This window comes from Xenopus laevis, chromosome 9_10L, assembly GCF_017654675.1.
Source record: "Xenopus laevis strain J_2021 chromosome 9_10L, Xenopus_laevis_v10.1, whole genome shotgun sequence".
Taxonomy (NCBI): Eukaryota; Metazoa; Chordata; class Amphibia; order Anura; family Pipidae; genus Xenopus; species Xenopus laevis.
The window spans coordinates 61,287,220-61,305,609 of NC_054387.1; the positions used below are offsets into that span (position 1 = coordinate 61,287,220).

At 41.0% G+C, this 18,390-nt stretch overlaps 1 protein-coding gene across 1 annotated transcript in view; it reads right to left on the minus strand.

Annotated features, from left to right (window-relative positions):
• The window catches only part of tmem163.L (transmembrane protein 163 L homeolog), a 42,194-nt gene that overhangs the window by 4,765 nt on the left and 19,039 nt on the right, over window positions 1-18,390 (minus strand). Inside the window, 5 exon segments of the mRNA NM_001092814.1 lie at window positions 1,072-1,213; window positions 5,552-5,663; window positions 6,724-6,820; window positions 12,456-12,547; window positions 15,197-15,240. Coding sequence (NP_001086283.1) covers window positions 1,072-1,213; window positions 5,552-5,663; window positions 6,724-6,820; window positions 12,456-12,547; window positions 15,197-15,240 — 487 coding nt within the window.

Here is an 18,390-nt window from a genome sequence, read left to right on the forward strand (position 1 = left end):
ACCCCCTATTGTAAATGATAATGATATGAGAAGTCATATGAGTATAATGTATTATAAAGGATAATGTACATCCTGCTGTAAATGATAAGGATTAGAAGCCACAGAGGAGAAGAATAGGAAATATACACAAAATTGAATTGGGCAGAGGACATCGACATAAGAGACATGGACAGACGAGACATGACCAGAAGAGACATGGACAGAGGATATATGAACAGAAGAGATATGGGCAGAGGAAACATGAGCAGAAGAGACATGGGCTGAGGAGACATAAAATGAAGAGTCATAGGCAGAGGACACATGGACAGAAGAGACATGGACAGAGGAGACATGAACAGAAGAGACATGGGCAGAAGAGACAGGAACAGCAGAGACACAGGCAGAGGAGATATGGACAGAAGAGAAACGGACAGAGGAGACATAAATAGAAGACACATGAACAGAGTAGACATGAACAGAAGAGACATGGGCAGAGGAGACATGGACAGAAGAGACATGGGCAGAGGAAACATGGACAGAAGAGACATGGGCAGAGGAGACATGGACAGAAGAGACATGGGTAGAGGAGACATGAACAGAAGAGACAGGGCCAGAGGAAACATGAACAGAAGAGACAGTGGCAGAGGAGACATGAACAGAAGAGACACGGGCAGAAGAGACACAGACAGAAGAGTCATAGGCAGAGGAGACATGAACAGAAGAGACATGAGCAAAGTTGGCAAGAGAAGAAGTAGGCAGAGTCAGGGGTAGAGTAGACAGAGTAGACATAAACAGTGGATAATTGCAGTTGGACACCTAGGGGTGAAGAGATCACAACATTGTAGAGAACAACTGTAGCCCAACCATAACATGTGACTTGAAATTATATCCATTATTGTAACCAATATATAAATAGATTACACGAATCCCTGACAGATCATGGGCTAGAGCAAACATTCACACATTGCACTCTGTCAGCCCCCATGTTGCCTAGCAACCACCCGTCTCTTCTTATGAATGAAGCATGCTCTGTAATACTGAAGTCTGTACGGGCGCTTGTCCATAAGACACACGCAATAAGCGCTCACTCACTTGATGCCATAGGACATAATTATCAGTCCAATGAGGATGCCCACACTCCCATCCAGGTACCAGACTTTAGAATTGTGCTTGTAAACTTCTGCACTGAGAAGGATGGAGAAACCCATAATTCCTCCGACAAGGGAGTTGAACCCTGGAAGATAAATACAGTACAATGTGGAAATGCACTGTGATTATACACAAATGAACTTTTTATTTAGAGATTTTACTTTCATTAAATAAATGAATGAAATAGAGCATATATTAAGGTAACAGTATATGCCTTAAACATTTCTTAAAGGTTAAATAACCACACATGTATGTCAGTTTTCCCAGAGTGCTCTTCTAAATACTTTTCAAATGTACATGAAAGCTAAATTTTCTGTTGTTTTTATTATGTTATCAATTTTACACCATCATGAAATGCCCCTTGCTGTTCTGGCTGGATGTGACTGATATGGGGCGTTTCTCCTAACGTTTTCCACAGCAGTCACTCAACCCAAGTCTTCAGTGTTGGTATTGAGATTGATACAACATGGAACCCGAGGTAAACATTAAACTCCAGGCTTCACGTGTAAGCTTAATTGGGGAAAAGGCTTTATTAACTAAAGCTACTCACACTGCTACTGTTGGTATCTCTTGTGGAGTCTTGCCCAATCCATCTCAACACCAATTAAGTGTCCATCAAGTTACTCGACACCTAGAATAACCTTATGAAAACATAGAGGGGGCAAGAGTGTGGGGCCATGGACTTCAACATTATGACACAAGTTTACCTGGGGCTGGAGAGCCTTTTACAATCAATGGGTCAAATTTTAGTAGGAGAGTACTGACGGGCGAGTAAATTTGGCAGACACAAATTTGCGGCGAATTTCCATGTTGCGGCGCAATCGAATCAATTCGCAAAACTGTGGCAACAATTCGCAGGTGAAAAATCCGCCACATCACAAAAAATTGGCGCGTCAAAAATATTCGGGCGCCCATTGACTTCAATGCGTTTTGCTAATTTTTTCGCAAAGATTCGCCCATCACTATAGGAGAGAGTTAGTCGAAGCTTTGGGTGTGACAAAAACTGGTTCTTTAAATGGCAAAGACGGAAGATCTAAATAAATCATTCCCATTTTTGTATAATCTTGTGATTTTCTCTTTATGATGGCGAATTTGCTTATGTTTACATTATTTTCACCCTTCTGCCGAGTCGTGCAAAACAATGACTGACAGATGGAAGGGAATGATTGTTTTCTGGCTAGCAGATCTGAGAAAGCCAATAAGCTTTGCGTTCCAATAATAGCTGCAATTAGTGAAGTCAAAACAGATATAGAAACATCACTAAGAAGCATAAAGCCATTAAAAGACCAAGTGCACCCCATCCCAAGTCTGTGTAAAAAACAGTTATTTTGTGTTCTTTTTGATTGTCAGAAACCCCTTCCGCCTATGCCAAGTCTGTCTCTGCTTCTTCTAGAAGTGAATTCCATGTATCCGCTACCTTTTCAAAGTCACCATTCCTGCCAACAGCTTCCAGAGCTTCCAGACAAGGCTTCTTGATATACCTACACAATGCTATTATTTTTCCTTTGTGAGACTGGATTGGTAGCTGCTCCCCTGTGGGTTCATGTTTGCCTTCATGTGGATCAAACCATAGAAGGTTCTGACTTATGTCTTTGTTTAACCTGCCTTTCTATATAAGACTGTGCTTGTTAGCCGCTGGCATACCTTGCTGTAGCCTAGCAACACAGATACATGAGTGCACTTGTGCACTCTGGGGAGTGACCCTTTCCTACAGAAAGTCACAGCTTAGCATGAATTATGTGCATTAACCACCATCCCTCTGTGTCTTAACAGTACCGGTCCTCGGTCTCATCCACTTTCCCTGAGACATTTTAAATGGATTCAGTCAAGTCAGATTTTCTACAACATTTATATTATTTCTTTACTAGAAATGACCATTAACCTTTCAAGAGTCAGTGGCTGTTAACAGAATGTGAGCCATTTCAGAGTTTCAAAGGAAACATGAAGAGGGCTCGCAATGGGCCCATACCTATTCTCAATTCTCGGCTTAATAGGCTCCTTGGTGTCTCTATATCCCGATGTCTATTGTAATCAGTGGATTAGTACACTGCCACTATCTGTTGTAAAGACCAGGGTCACCATCAAGGGAGTACAAAGGTACTACAGTTAGGGGCAGTTAGACGGGTCCAAGAAATGCAAAGGTCCAATTCATGTTTCACAAAGGGGTAGAGCATTGGAGGAAGCATGTGGAGCGTGGTTGGATTATGTGTATGTTTTGGTTGTAATGGGCAAGACCAAGTGGAAAACTCAGGTATACACCCACTAACTTAGAATTAAACATGGTCCAATTGCTTTAGCAAGCTCAGCCTCTACCTAACCATAGGAAAGAGAGCAGCCCTGTAATCAGAGCTCTGTTCCTGAGTAAATACTGGAGGACTGGATAAGCATCACCAGGAAAAGATTTCTAGTTGAGACCCTTATTTCCTTTAACTGTTAGCTGGTTGTTAGGGTCAGTGACTCTAGCAGCCAGAGAACCAATTGTTTTGGAAGCTGGATTTTTTTCATCATTCTTGTTGTTATCGTGAAATAGGTATATAAATAGGTACTACACTTGGAAGGTGCGGAACAAAAATTGCAACTAATTCAAAAGCACAGACCCATTGGCAATTGTTAGTATATTTACTCTTTATTAACGAAAACTGCAGATTGTAGAGTCGCTTTAAATAAAAAACCGTCACTGCACTGATGGGGTTAACAAAGTCGCCACTCCTAAATACTCCTTTTGGATAGGACTAATTGCTACCAGCCTTTGTGTTGCCTTATTCCATGTATGTTAGAAGCGATTCCCCAGTGATACGAACGTGTTCCTCATTCATTATCAGGGATCTCGGTCACTGCGAGGAAATCGCATTAGTTCCGATGGAACATCTGTCGCTGTAAAAGAAGCGGCTGCTTTCAACTCGCCTGGTAATTAGATTCGACCCCAAGTGACTCCCTCCGCAGGCACCAGGGCAACAGAGCGGAGCTGACTGCAATTACTGGGTTAACCCCCATCCCCAGTTAACAAGGAGTAATATACATATCCCATATTATAATCAGGCCTGTCAGCTTGTTGGCTGGAGTAATGGGCTGTGCATGAGCATTAAATGGATCTGACAACAACTGCTCACTTTCCCCTAATGCAAATAAAGAAAGTATTGTGTGTATTACAGAGCTGTCGCCCCACTGCCCCAGCTTTAATGATCATCCCATCTGACTATCCTTATCTCTTTAAAAGAGACATGTTGTGTGAAAAACAAGAATGTGCCAGAGCATTATACTCTTAAAAATAGAGTAAAGTAGTGTTTCAGGTTGATTTATTGAAAATTTCTGCAAACTAGTCTAGTCCCACCCCCATGTGTTTCACTTCCTGTTGCCTCCTTTCCCAGGCCGTGCAGGGGAGCCAACACACTCAGCACACTGTAGGAACCATTCAGAAGCTAGGCTGACCTGATAGGGAACTGAATCCTTTCATTTTTCGTGTGACTGCATGGCTGTGATTGGCAATCCCCCTTCTACTGTGCTTCCTGGATGAAAACCTAGTTCCCCAATAGTAAGCATGCATCCACGCCCCTCACTGACCATGGGGAAGAGAGCAGCCCATAAATAGGAATTAAAGTGAATAAGTTGTAAGGAAAATGAGTAATTCACAGAGCAGAATATAGAAAGAATAGAACAACACCTTAAAGATGGCGTTTAGAGCTTTTGGCAATTCAAGGAATGTGACACTGTTTAATGCCAATCTCAATACATAAGTGAACTGTACCTTAGCAAGTTAAGCAGGGAATGAACTTTTCCATTTTATAGGTGGTACATGTAAGGATGTTTCTATCGTGCAGGGTCGGACTGGGAGGCATGGGGCCCACCGGGGCTACTGCCCCAGGGCCCCCTCCAGCCGCCACTGCCGCTCCGGAGTGCTGCAGGGGGGCTAGTGCGCATGCGCAGAAACGCGGTGCCGCGTTTGTGCGCATGCGCGCGGCGCCGCGTTTGTGCGCATGCGCAGCCATTGTATTCTACCGCGACCCCAAACAAAGTGGGGTCGCGCCGCCCCACTAAGTAGCGGATCTGGGCCGGCGGGGCCCACAAGAGCCCGGGGCCCACCGGGGTTTTTCCCGGTGTCCCGCCGGCCCAGTCCGACACTGATCGTGAGAGAAGTAGGGCCAAGAGTGATACACTGACTAGCCTTTGTGTAAGCACTAGGACACATCACTTGACACCATTAAGTACAGGGATCTACAATTATATTAAAAGCTTATGCATTGTGCAACTGGGGCATTATGGGACGTTTTGTGCCCAAATAGATTTTGTGAGAGGCCATAATACTGACCAATAGCCTTCAGGTTTCAGTGGGTGCTGGGAAGTCCAACCCCTTCAGAGGTAGACTGTGCAGCGATAAGGGACTACATCGTAGTGGCAAATAGAAACATCCAAAAAGTGAACCTACCATCTGTTATGAGAGCTCGACTCGTTAGGACTTTTCCCAACATGAATTTTATTGCTGCAAGGAGGGAGCAAAGGATCCCGCTGAGAATTGAAACGCTGAAGAGAAAGCCGTCCTGAAAGAAAGAGCAGGGGTTCTTCAGTAGTGATTCAGTCTGTGGCCTAACAAGCCTAGAGCCCTTTGAGTTGGACAACCCTGTTGTTTAGCATATGCCAGAAAGAGCTAACGATTCATACAGAATGCAATATATTTTATTCTGCCAAGGGGCCCCTCTGGTGTTAGGGTCCAGGGCAACCATCTTTTTTAATCTCAAAGGAACCAGCACTCACTTACTGTTAATATTCGCTTTTACCATATTTATCACATATTGCTAAAAAAAGAATCCCAGTTGTGACTTCACTGTGTTTAGTTCACAGGCAACATGCTGCTGTACTGTACAACAATAGCTTTATTATTTTCTGTTTTCTAGTGTATTGATTATAGTCACAGAAAAGAAGGTACTGACCACCAATCAGTCACTAAAATGGACCCTGGTATATAGTATAATAACATAATAAAATCTATTGTGCTGCATTCCAGATCCCCGACATCCAATAGACACATGGTTAAAAATGCATGTAGCATAACAACAAAAACCCAAGCTCTTGTCATTGAAAACGAATGGGGAGAGATTTTGTGATTCATGTGAACCCACTTTCACATGAAATAAATTAGCACCCAGTAAAGATGCAGCAGCGGAATGAAAAGGACAGATTTACCACTTCGAGCTTATTATACTCAGAAAATACTGACTGGTGATGGGGTGCGAATTTATTTTTCTGGGAAATTTCTCCTCCTTTCCGTGTGCCTCTGTTCTATGGCAGATGGGTAATTAGTGCAGAGTTGTTATTTCTCCAGACATTGATTTGTACAGAGCACAATTATGCGTGTCCCCCTGTACATAGAACATATGTACTCATTCAGCTAAAAAGTCAACTGCTCTCTCTCTATCGCTCTCTCTCTCCACTATACTGTACATGGGGAAAGAATCACAGACCATGCACATGGTGGTAGTTGCACCCATAATTATATTTTGGTGGGGAGGGGCTGTTGCTTTGTTTTTCTATAACTTCTGCTGAGGTGTTACTTGGACCCTGAAAATGTATAAAGAGGGAAGATTTAAAGAGGTTACTTACCACTTCTGGCATAACCCTGATTGAGAGGTCATGGATGGCTTTGGATACAATGCAGATGGAGGAAAGCAAGAATATCACCCCCAGGATACAGCAAGCCCTTGGGATGGAAACAGAGAAAAGGGCATTGAATGAACAAATCACATAACAATCACTTGGAATCTTGGTAAGGACAGAGATCAAGATAGGCAACCCAGATACTGATAAACTATTGTTGTGGGAGTTACAGTGGGCAGGGCTCAAACACTCTAATTATTATTATCCTTTATTTATACAGAACAGACACTCTGTATAACTTTCTTCAAATTATACATCATTCCCATCAGCCTCTGTCCCAGTGGAACTAACAATCTAAGGACCATATCCATATGCTAGGGTCTGTTTATCAGGAGCCAATTAAACTTCTTGTAGGTTTTTGAGAGCGGGAGAAAAACTGGTACCTGGAGGAACCCACACAGGCATGGGAAAAACATACACACTCCTTGTGGATAGTGCCCTGGCACCCCTACTTGTTAATATCATTCAAATGTGACCTGTGGTGGGTAGGTGAACTACTGACTATCACTTCAAGTGCTGACAATAAAATTGCCCCATGATTTTCTCTGCCCCCTTATGCATATAGGTTGGGGTATATTGACGTTCAATTAAAGTCCCACGTCCAACATTTCAAACAAAATTCCTAGTTAGGTATGGTAACAACTAGAATGTGTATGTTGCCCATGTGATAATATTGCCCCATTATTGCCACGCTGTGACAACCCCCTTGATTGTATTTTTTTGTTGCCTATACTTATAATTAACTTAAAGGCAGGGCCAGTAAAATAGTATAGAGTCACTGGAGACGAGATAACTATTATGGTAAGACCCCATCTAAATATGCAGTGCAGTTCTTGTCTACAGTGCTCAAAAGGGATACTAATGAAATAGAAGAAGTACAGAAAAGAGCGACTAAGCTGATAAAGAGAATGAGAGGGCTTAGTTACGGGGAAAGGCTGGCCAATTTGGGATTGGTTTCACTGGAGAAGAGGCATTTAAGGGGGATATGATCACTATATATGAATATATAAGGGGAAGTAATGAAATAGCCAAAGTAGAGAGAAGAGTGACTAAGCTGATAAAGGGAATGAATAGGCTCAGTTATGGGGAAAGGCTGGCCAATTTGGGATTGGTCACTGAGGAAGGGCCATGTGGTCCCGAAACGTTTGATCTTGTGTCTCCAGCACCATGGAATAAACTTGGGATCACCCCGTTTGCTGCATTAAGAGGTATCAGCTCTCTTTTATTCATTGGATTCACGACTGGCATGTGGCTAGGCCAGTGTCATTACCTGTATCCCCTAACTTGACTTTGTATGCAAGTTGGGATTGGTTACAATAGAGTCAGTTAAGGGGACTGTGATCACTAGAATAGAGAAAGTAGCTAATAAAATAAATGGAGGGGTATAATTATGGGTAATTATGGGGAAAGTCTGTCCAAGCTAGGATTGGTTACACAGCAGAAAAAATTAAGGGGGATATATATATATTTAAATTCCCATGCCACTCAATATATCAGCTGTATATAATAAACCAGAGAAAAGAATAAAGTCGGACAGTGTCCCCTTTAAGCAACGAGCCACAGAAATACAGATCTTTTTATTGCAGTGCTGGCATCACTTGGCCTTACAGGTTGGCAGGACGAGTGGAACACGCCATGAGCCCACTCTGTAGGCTGTTCACAAGTCTTTGGCTCTTTTATTCTGCAGTCGGCTGCAACACTGGGATATTTCACTTTGGCAAACATGACACCGGGTTAGGGAGAGGGGAGGTACTTACATCACCTTATGTACTAAGCAGCAATGCAGGTCTGGCACCCATGATATACAAAAGATGGGCTCCAAGATAATAAGCCCTCCAGCTCTTACCAGCAATACGTGAACCTTTAGTATGGTGTAGACCAGAAATCTCTAGCTAGCCTTCAGGTAAATTGCAACTTCCAAACAAACCAGTTGCAACTTCCAAACTGGCCATCAATCAAATATCAGTCACAAAAGACAGAATACTATACCTGACTTTATTTGCATAAGACCCTCTAATCCTACCCGAACACGTCCATTCTGCACAGAGCTGCCCCTACTTTTCCCCGAAACGATGCATTTTTTATGTTACCCCACCCCTTTTGGTGTGTGTGTTTGGTGTGTCCCATTGGGGGTATAGGGTATTATATTCATTCATTACCCCAGCAACCAGGTAGTTTCATGAATGGCAAACTGGATATTTAGGATAGAGTCAGAAAATATCACTGGCTATGTCCCGTCAAAAGTTCATTTTAAAGGGAAGTTTCCCTTTAAAGGAAGACTATACCCTCAAGCAATGTAGGTCTCTATAAAAATATATTGCATTAAACAGCTCATATACAGATATTTGTTTGTTAAAAATTCATTTTGGGGGTATAGTTTTCTATTAATGCCTTTTCATACCTGGAGCTAAGCCTTCCCTCCAGAGAATCCTATTTGCAATAGCCTTTTGATGAACCGTCCCCAGGGACATTCAAGTGCATCCAAACTTTGACTTTTGCATAGGCTGAAAGGGTTTTTTCAATTGCCTTTATTTCTAGAGATCTAAAGCAATCTGATGGTGCAAGCATTTCTATTATCTGTTTTTATTTCCCTGCATATCGACGTGCATTGTACAGCTTCTGAGTCTAGGCCAAGCCCCGCCCTCTGCCTGACCATGGAAAGAGAACAGGCCACGAGTATCTGTTACAAAGAATAAGAGCTTTGTAGGTCTCTGTATGTCTCTGTATTGGATTCATATACTCAGGAGGATCTACAAGAAAACAGTCCCATGTGGACTTTTACTTTAAGGGTAACTTAACACATGAAAATCCTTCTATTTTATAAATGTGCCGTTGTTGCAAGTAATGTCTACATCAAAGACACAAACACTGTAAATGCCCTTGAAAAAAGAAAATATCTTCCACCTCAGCAAAGAGAAGCTAATATAAACGAAAGGGTCAGACGAGAGAGAGGGAGGTGGAGTCTGGATGTGTCTCCCCTGGTATTATGTTCTGCACTGAATAATGTATGAAGTGTTATAGATTTCTGTTAATATCCTCCTTTGCTGCTCTCCCTGCGAATTCACATCCACAGTTTTACCGAGGCCTCATGTTCCCTTTCCCAGAAAGCACAGGCCTGCCGACAGGGCTGATGGAGTGGGGATTATGCTGCACAAAGCATTTCATAGAATGGCCAAGAAGCATAGAAATCAATACTTGAAATATGTGATAAAATGCATTTATTCACATGAACATGGACCCCACTTATGAACAAAGGCAGAGTCTTGGAATGGACAGATTGGGCGACAGATTGTACAGAGAGAATCCCACCCCCCCTCCGATCTGACCTGGGAAGCCCTGAGTGATGAGTGCCAGACCTATGAGCAGAAAATAATGTAGATAAAGGATGAAGGATTTCAGTTTACATTGACAACAATTCCCCATAATGGACTGTCTCTCCCCAAATACAGGGAGATTTGCAGTAGTTAGTGGGGTGAAAGTACTTACCAGGGCTATGGTCCAAACGTTCTTCAAACATCCTGCCCTGAACCACAATGTATTATAAACTAAGGCTCCACTTACTTATGTGAATAATAAATAAAGAATAATCAAAAACATCAGGCTAAACTTAAAGAGAGTTACTATACTTCTTATATTATCTAGGAATATAAGATACAAGACTGATTATTAATTAGTTCAGATTCACATTACATGTCAGCAGAAATCAATGCAGCTTGCATCAGAATTTAATTATCAGCCCGGTAGAATCAGCTTCTATGACATTTAACCTCATTTTTGGTTTAATGCAGGGCCAGAACTAGGGGTAGGCAGAGTAGGCACTTGCCTAGGGCGCAAAGCCGGGGGGGCGCCAGGCACGCACCTCCTCTGTCGCCTACCCCCAGTCCGGTGCCCGACTCTTTGTAGTTTTTACGGCTTCTTGCGCTCCTGCACATGCGCACATTCGCACCAATTCGCACATGCGCAGAAGCACAAAAGAAGTAAAAACTACCGCTCTTCTTGCACACGCGAGTGCCACCTTGCGCATGCGCACTTGGGCTAAGCCAGCGCCGCGTCTGCCGGCTTGCCTTGGGCGCCTGTGCGGCGCGGCCCTAGTTTAATGGTTTGTGACAACCTCAGCTGCCCAGAACACACTGAGCATGTGCAATGCCACTGACACTCCTGTTAAAATGTAAGATGGGAAGCTTCATTGCACAACTTTGAAGGCCTGGATCATTACTGGTATATAATTTCTGAAACTTTAGGCTGGTGCAATGCAGTATATAAAATACAGCATTCTACCCATATATGTTTTTAGGATTAAGGTCTCCTTTAAAGGAACAGTAACACCAAAAAAGGAAAGTGTTTCAAAGTAATTAAAATAAAATGTACTGTTACCCTGCTCTGGTACACTTGGCGTGTTTGCTTCAGAAACTCTATTATAATTTATATAAATAAGCTGCTGTGTAGCCATAGGAGCAGCCATTCAAAGCTGAAAAAGGAGAAACAGATAAGCTCTGTAGCATGCAATGGGATTTTTCAGAGTTTAGTTATCTGTTATGTATCCTGTGCTTGAATGACTAACAAAGCAGCTTGTTTATAGACTATAATAGTATTTCTGGCACAAAGATACCATATGTATAAGTGCAGGGCAACTGTACATTATATTTTAATTATTTTAAATCACTTTCATGTTTTTGATGTTACTGTTCCTTTAATTATTGTAGCAGTTTCATTGTCTCCACTCATTGGCCTACAACAATTCATAAGGACCAAAGTCCTCTTAACTCACAATAGTCATTTAATACCATACTGGGATACTCACCCCACAATGTATTTGGGTCACAGGCTACTACCTATACCCTCCTCCTTTCTACTGAATGGGACAAAGGTTTGTGTAAGTGTCCCTCTTTATTTTTGACTTTAAGGCCGAGGGCACATGGAGCTTTGCAGAAAAAAATGCAGGCTGAGAGAAGCAGATCCTTTCCCTTCCGCAATGTACAACTGTTTGGACAGAACTATCTAGGAGAGCATTTGAGACCCATTGAGAGGTATTACAACCCATAACTACATTGCACTTAAATAAGGATTTGGCTCCTCACTCCACAGGGGCTGAACTGTTAGGAAATAGAAAGGAAAGGTCCCTTTATCTCAGCAAAAGATTATATATATCAGGCATCTCTGTGACCCACCCTTACCCGGCTCAGTCTCATTAGCAAGCACTTTCCCTAGCAACCCAAGGCTACTTATTAGAATTCAGCTGGTACCTCATTATCCAAAACAGCTTTTGGGCTCTGAAGAAATGGCTCCAAAATAATGAGAACCACAGAATTTTTTTTCTCACAATGAGACATCTGCGCCAGCTTCGTTTCTTCATTTTAAAAAATAGACTAATTATGGTTTCAAATGTTCATTTAATGCCCAGAACAAATATTAGATCAACCGTTTTAAGTGTTGGCACTGTGAGAGACACTTGTTATGACAACATAAATCTGGGGTGATCAATAAGGCAGCTCCAGGATTAGGATCAATGTGGTTTTAATATACTGCTCCTGTGCAGTTAGAGCAGTCAAGGTCCCAGTGATAGTGCAGAAAGTTTGGCTCCCCATCAGGTAGAGGGGGGAATTACATACATCAACAGCTTAGAACAAACCACAATATTAATTCTTTTAGAGGGTTCTAAACATGGCGGCGCTACTTACATGTACTCCCTGTGCGCAGAATGTACAGCTGCAGCGTTACTGTATCTCCACAATACTATTGCTGATGACAAAACATCCAGGACAGCATCCAACTAAACAAAAAAAAAATATTTACCTAAGATTAAAAATAATAGTAATGGAATCAGACTGGGGTGTAATTGCTATTGGTACAAAGTAACAATATTCATAATTGCATTTAATTCTTTTAAACACGTGTCAATAGTGCTGAGTCAATAAGCCATTTCTTGGTTAAAGTCTGTATATATAATAATGGCTGCACCATCTGTATTTATCATAATGACTGTACCTTCTGTAAATATATATATATATATATATATATATATATATATATATTATAACAAATGTGATCACCAATAACCAATTTTAAACGTTAAAGTGACACTGACACTAAAAAACTACTTTTTTAAAATATTAATGTGCATTAAAAGTTACCTATAGGTCATGTTGATTGTTTTTTGCTGAGATGTTTGTTTTTGTAAGTTATTGTTAGTTAAAGTTTCTAAACCTGACTGTTTTGCGAACCTGACTGTCCCATCTCAGCCTGTCAGTTATGAGTTTCTAATGCTAACGGACTTCGACTGCACAAATATGGCAGCCCCCTAATACAGGGACAATGGGACATGGTGCAAAAGCATCCTGCAAATACTTTATGGCAAAGTTATAAGTAGCTTTCAAAGGCAATATTATGATAGATGTAAAAAAAGAGTTTAATTTCTGGTGTCAGTATCTGTTTAAGGGGGTACAAAGCGGCTGTAACCACAGAATTCATAAAGAAAAATATAAGATCTCTGCACTCAACCCATTAGCAATATATTTAGGACATTGAGACATTTTGTGCCTTGAGCTACTAAAATGCCTTATCCTTTAAACAAAACAGGGATTGTTTGTCCATATATTACAATATATTTAAACTGGCCAACTACGTCATAGTCATCCCTGGTCTGGCCAGTCCTACACTCAACTTTAATCTGATTCATTAAGAATTACATTGCTTGATTACACCTTTTAGTTTAAATCGCTTGCTTTCAAGGTTAAAATCCCGAAACATGGTTGGTTGCCATTTTATTGGCCACCAATGGGATCACCCGACTATAGCTGGAAAGGGTGGGAGCTACACCATGGAGCTGGCCACTGCTCCTGTATAAATTATAACAAACAAGGGTAAATTGTGCTCACCAATTCTTTTTTAAACCATTATGCTTGTAATATTGTCTGTACTATCTACAGCATATATATATATATATATATATATATATATATAGATATATATTGGCTGTATCATCTGTAAATGTTTAATAATGGCTATACCATCAAGTGTCAATACAACAAGGTGGAAAACAAGTGGAAACTAAACAGTAAAATACCATAGATCAATAGATTCAGAGCACATAGTGACAGTTACAAATGCCCATGATGTGTTCTTTAGTCATTGCAGCCCTTGTTGTTATATCAGGAGACCCAGACAACAATTCCATAATAGATTCCAACAGACATAAATACACTGCTCAGATATCTATCTAGGCTCATGGTGTCCTGCCAGAGTACCAGTGGATTCCGTGAGAGCAGGCTATGAATGTAAGGTTCTCTGGTGCCTTAGGAAGCCCAGTCTGAATTGGTGATATAGTGAATAAAGTACCCCCTCTTGTAAAATATAACTCTGAGGTAACTTCTAATATCCTCATATTTTGCAACTGGGGGTACTTTATTACAATACACAACTTTCAGTGAGTCATGTGACAGAAATGACATCAGAATTCACCGTTTATAACTGTTGACATCAGAACTCACCGTTTATAAGGATATCATTTACAAGATATTCATGGCTTTTGTGTATTATATATATATATATCTTGCAAGGAACTAGCATGGAATATCACCCAGAGTACTGTCAGCTTTTGGTAAATTTAAATAGAGGCAATTAACTCAATGGCCCACATATAGTTTTCTCCACTATAGATGCCATTTACTCAAGTGCTCATTTTCAGGCCAAAATCTCCCTGTAACATAGCCTCAGCAGCCTGGTCTATGATAGCTAAAAGGGTCATTTCAGCACATTTGCTTTCCATAAGCTATAATTGGCACTATAACAGTACCACCTAATGTTAATAAATAGAATAGTAAATGCAGGAATTGAACTTTACTACCCAGGGCCCCCCCAGCAAGAACTATTTGTGCTTCCCTGTGCATATACAGGTATATGCAGTGACAAAGGGAGTAGTGAGTGCCATTTCCTCCTTGCAGCTGTAGGATCTTGTCTACTCCTCCTACTATTAAGTCACTGCTCTGTCATTGTATTTGTCAATGGAGAATATGGCATCTCCTAAATGTATGTACTGTATAAATACATATGTATAAAGAAAAATTAAGTAAATCCTAAGACTTAAGTATAGTAAGGGTAAGGAAACCACTATGGCAGCTCTCACCCAAATCTTTAAATGCAAACAGTGCAGACAGTGGGGTACATTTATCAATGCTGGGCAAATTTGCCCATGGACTGTTACCTATAGCAACCAATCAGATTGATGCATTCATTGTTCTTCTTGCAGCTGGCTTTAAAAAGCTAATCACTGATTGCCCACTGATTGGGCAAATTTGCCCAGTGTTGATAAATGAGCCCCAGTGAAGCAATGCTGTGTGAACACATTAAGCTATACCCTTATACTGCACCAATGAATGGAAAAAAATGACAAAGCAGAGTGAATTCAAATAAACCAACTTACAGCAAATCCGAATGATGAAGCACTGTATCTCATAACCGAGACGGCTGAAAAGAGAAAGAAATCAGAAGCTGTTACAGTGTGAAACATGGTATTGACGTGGTTTAGAAATGATTCCTTCCTAGTGGCAGTGGTGCCAGACCAGTACATGCCAGTCTGTGCTTCACATTTTTATGCAATCTTTTTGTTCAACCCACTGAATTAAAACTGAAAGTCTGCAGTCTACTGCATCATTTAAAATTCATTGTGGTAATGTACAGAACCAAAATTAGAAAAAATGTTGTCTGTCCAAATATTTATGGACCTAACTGTATGTATTGTACCCACCAACCAACTTGTGGGCCCTTCAAGCTGCACACAAGTTGGTGTATGGGAGCAGGTACATTTATGAATAGGGTCAGATTAAGCTCAGTATCTACATAGGTGCAAAGGAAATGAGCTGGTGCATAACAGACAGTTTTATCTTCTGACTGTAACTATAAACATACAACTAATTGTATGCTAGAGGGGGAATCTCTCCCTTATAAAAGGCTTATCGTGCAGTCAGAAAGTATAATTACTGTATATTTATCTGAAGGCTAAAACAGCAGACAATGTTGCAGAATTCACTGACAAACGGAAGAACATTTCCTTTTATCAACCACCAAGATATCAATCCCTCGGAGTAACTCTCTGGGGAAATCTATTTAAAATAAACCTTCCCAACAGACACTTTCTACACCTTGCAGTCAGAACAAGGAGCGATCCGGTCTAATTACAGTCGATCTTTGATGTGACTGCTCTGAGCAACACCAACCCTGATCATGATGACAAGAAATGGGAATGTGCCTCACTGTGATACTTAAAATACTCCCGGTCTGTGCGGCTTGTGCTGTTCTATCCATCACAGAGAGGGGTGCTTGGTTACTGAGACAGGCAGCCATTTTGAGTCTGGGACAAATGTCTTCCCTTAGCCAATAAATGAAGCACTGCAGCCATTTTCAAGGGACAATTAATCACAGGGACATTATCATTTTTTTAAATTAAGTGCAGTAAGTTTAAACCATTATTTACCATAAGCTAATTATATAAAGACAGGATATTTACATACCTTTAATTCTAAATTTAAACATTTTGTTTTTGCTTTGGGGAGAATAGGTTTCCCCAGGCAGAATAATGCTGCTATTTTTTATTATTCAACTCTCTACTTTCTATTCAGGCCCTCTCCTATTCATATACTATTCTCTTATTCATATTAATGCATGGTTGCTAGGGTAATTTGGACCTAAGCAACCAGATTGCTGAAATTGGACTGGAGATTTCAATTGCTGAGACTGGAGACCCGCTGAACAAAAAGCTAAATAACTCAAATAATACAAACTTAAAACCAATTGTACCCTAAAAGTGAGAATGAATTTTTGTTTTGTAGCGAGAAAGAAAACAGGCAATTATGATTTATCTTAAACAGTTGTTAGTAACTGATCAGCTGGGCTTCATCAGATTGAAAGTTCAGATTGAACTTTGGGAGTCATTAACATGTATTTATATAGCGCCAACATAATTTGCAGCGCTGTAAATGAATATATTTTTTACAAGCGAGTCTGTGGTTTCAGCTAGGCCCTATTGGAATTGGGTTATGTCTTGCTGTGGATCTGTCGAAAGAGGATCACTTAATCAGTCTATATGAATTTAAAGTTTATTCAGATTCATTACTCACTGCATGAGTATAGTATGAATCCACAGACCCTACAAGCTACAGATCAGGTGCTGCCCAGATTCAGACAAGGATTCTAATGCTGGATCTCATCTGCAGAAAAAGGGATATCTTCATGTACAGTATCATGATCTAGATTCTGGCACATCTTACAGCTTTACAGCCGCATGGGACTGGTATTTGGATTGAGCCTGACCTTTGCAGGAATAGGATACATATAATACATATTGCCTGAGCCCTGTCAGTCCCCTTATCTTAACCTCTTCATCTAAGACATGTAAACACAGCCTGAAAAATTTCCTGCAACTTTAAAAAGATAGAAGATGAAAAGCAGATTCTACCTACCCCAATGACTGGGGTATCTACAGTAAGGGTAAGGTCACACTGTGAGATTCGGGGAGATGTAGTCGCCCGGTGACTAATCGCCTCTTCTTTAGGGCGACTAATCTCCCCAAACTGCTTCCCCCTGTCTTCCGCCTGCTACAATGAGAAATCGTCTGCAGCATGGCACTCGCGGCACTTCTTTTTCCAAAGTCACCCGAAGTTGCGGAAACCCTTAGCGCAGAGACACAAGCTCAGATTTGGGAAGATTAGTCTCCCAGCGACAAATCTCCTCTTCTTTGGGGCGACTCATCTCCCCGAACTGCCTCCCGCCGGCTAGAATGTAAATCGCCCATGGGATGACAATCAGATCGCTTAGTTCTCCGAAGTTGCCTCCGGACAGAGACACATGGTCAGATTCGAGGAGATTAGTCGCGCAGTGACAAATCTCCCCTTCTTCAGGGCGACTAATCTCCCTGAACTGCCTTCCCTTGCCTTCCCACCGGCTAGAATGTAAATCGCCGGCGGGATGGCACAAAGAGGGAAGCAAATGGCAAAAAACAATAACAATATATATATATGTATATATATGCAGAGAGAGAGAGAGAGAGAGAGAGAGAGATATTCCACTTCCTCCAATCAACGTTTAGTAGAAAGAGCAGCCTAAATTTGCTCATAGCATTGCTCATGAGAGATACCATAAAACATGGGTAAAACATAGGTATTCCCCTGAACTAATTCTAGTTCTATGTATGTGCCATTGGTATAGTTCACATAGACTAACAAGGTAGCAGGCACAAAATTTGCTCAATTTCTAGTAACCCATAGCAACAAGTCAAATGTTTGCTTTCAAACATCAACCCAGCAAATGATTCATGAGGATTGATTGGCATGGGTTAGCAGAACTTTGCACCTGCAATTTCATTTTACCCACAATGTTACACATGTTTCTATGGTAGTTACTATAGTAGTATTGTGTTAGTTGTTAAACTGGAACTGTTTTTGAGCTACAACTCCTAACATCCTCAAAGGCCTGCAGATGGTGGTTGCAGGTTAGACATCACTGATATAGATCTGTGTTCCATGTTCCTTTTATATCCTTATCATTTTCTCAAACTTCTGTGCTCTTTGGTTATATTAAATGCAATTATTGCTCAGTCTAAAATCACAGGCAGATTATTAA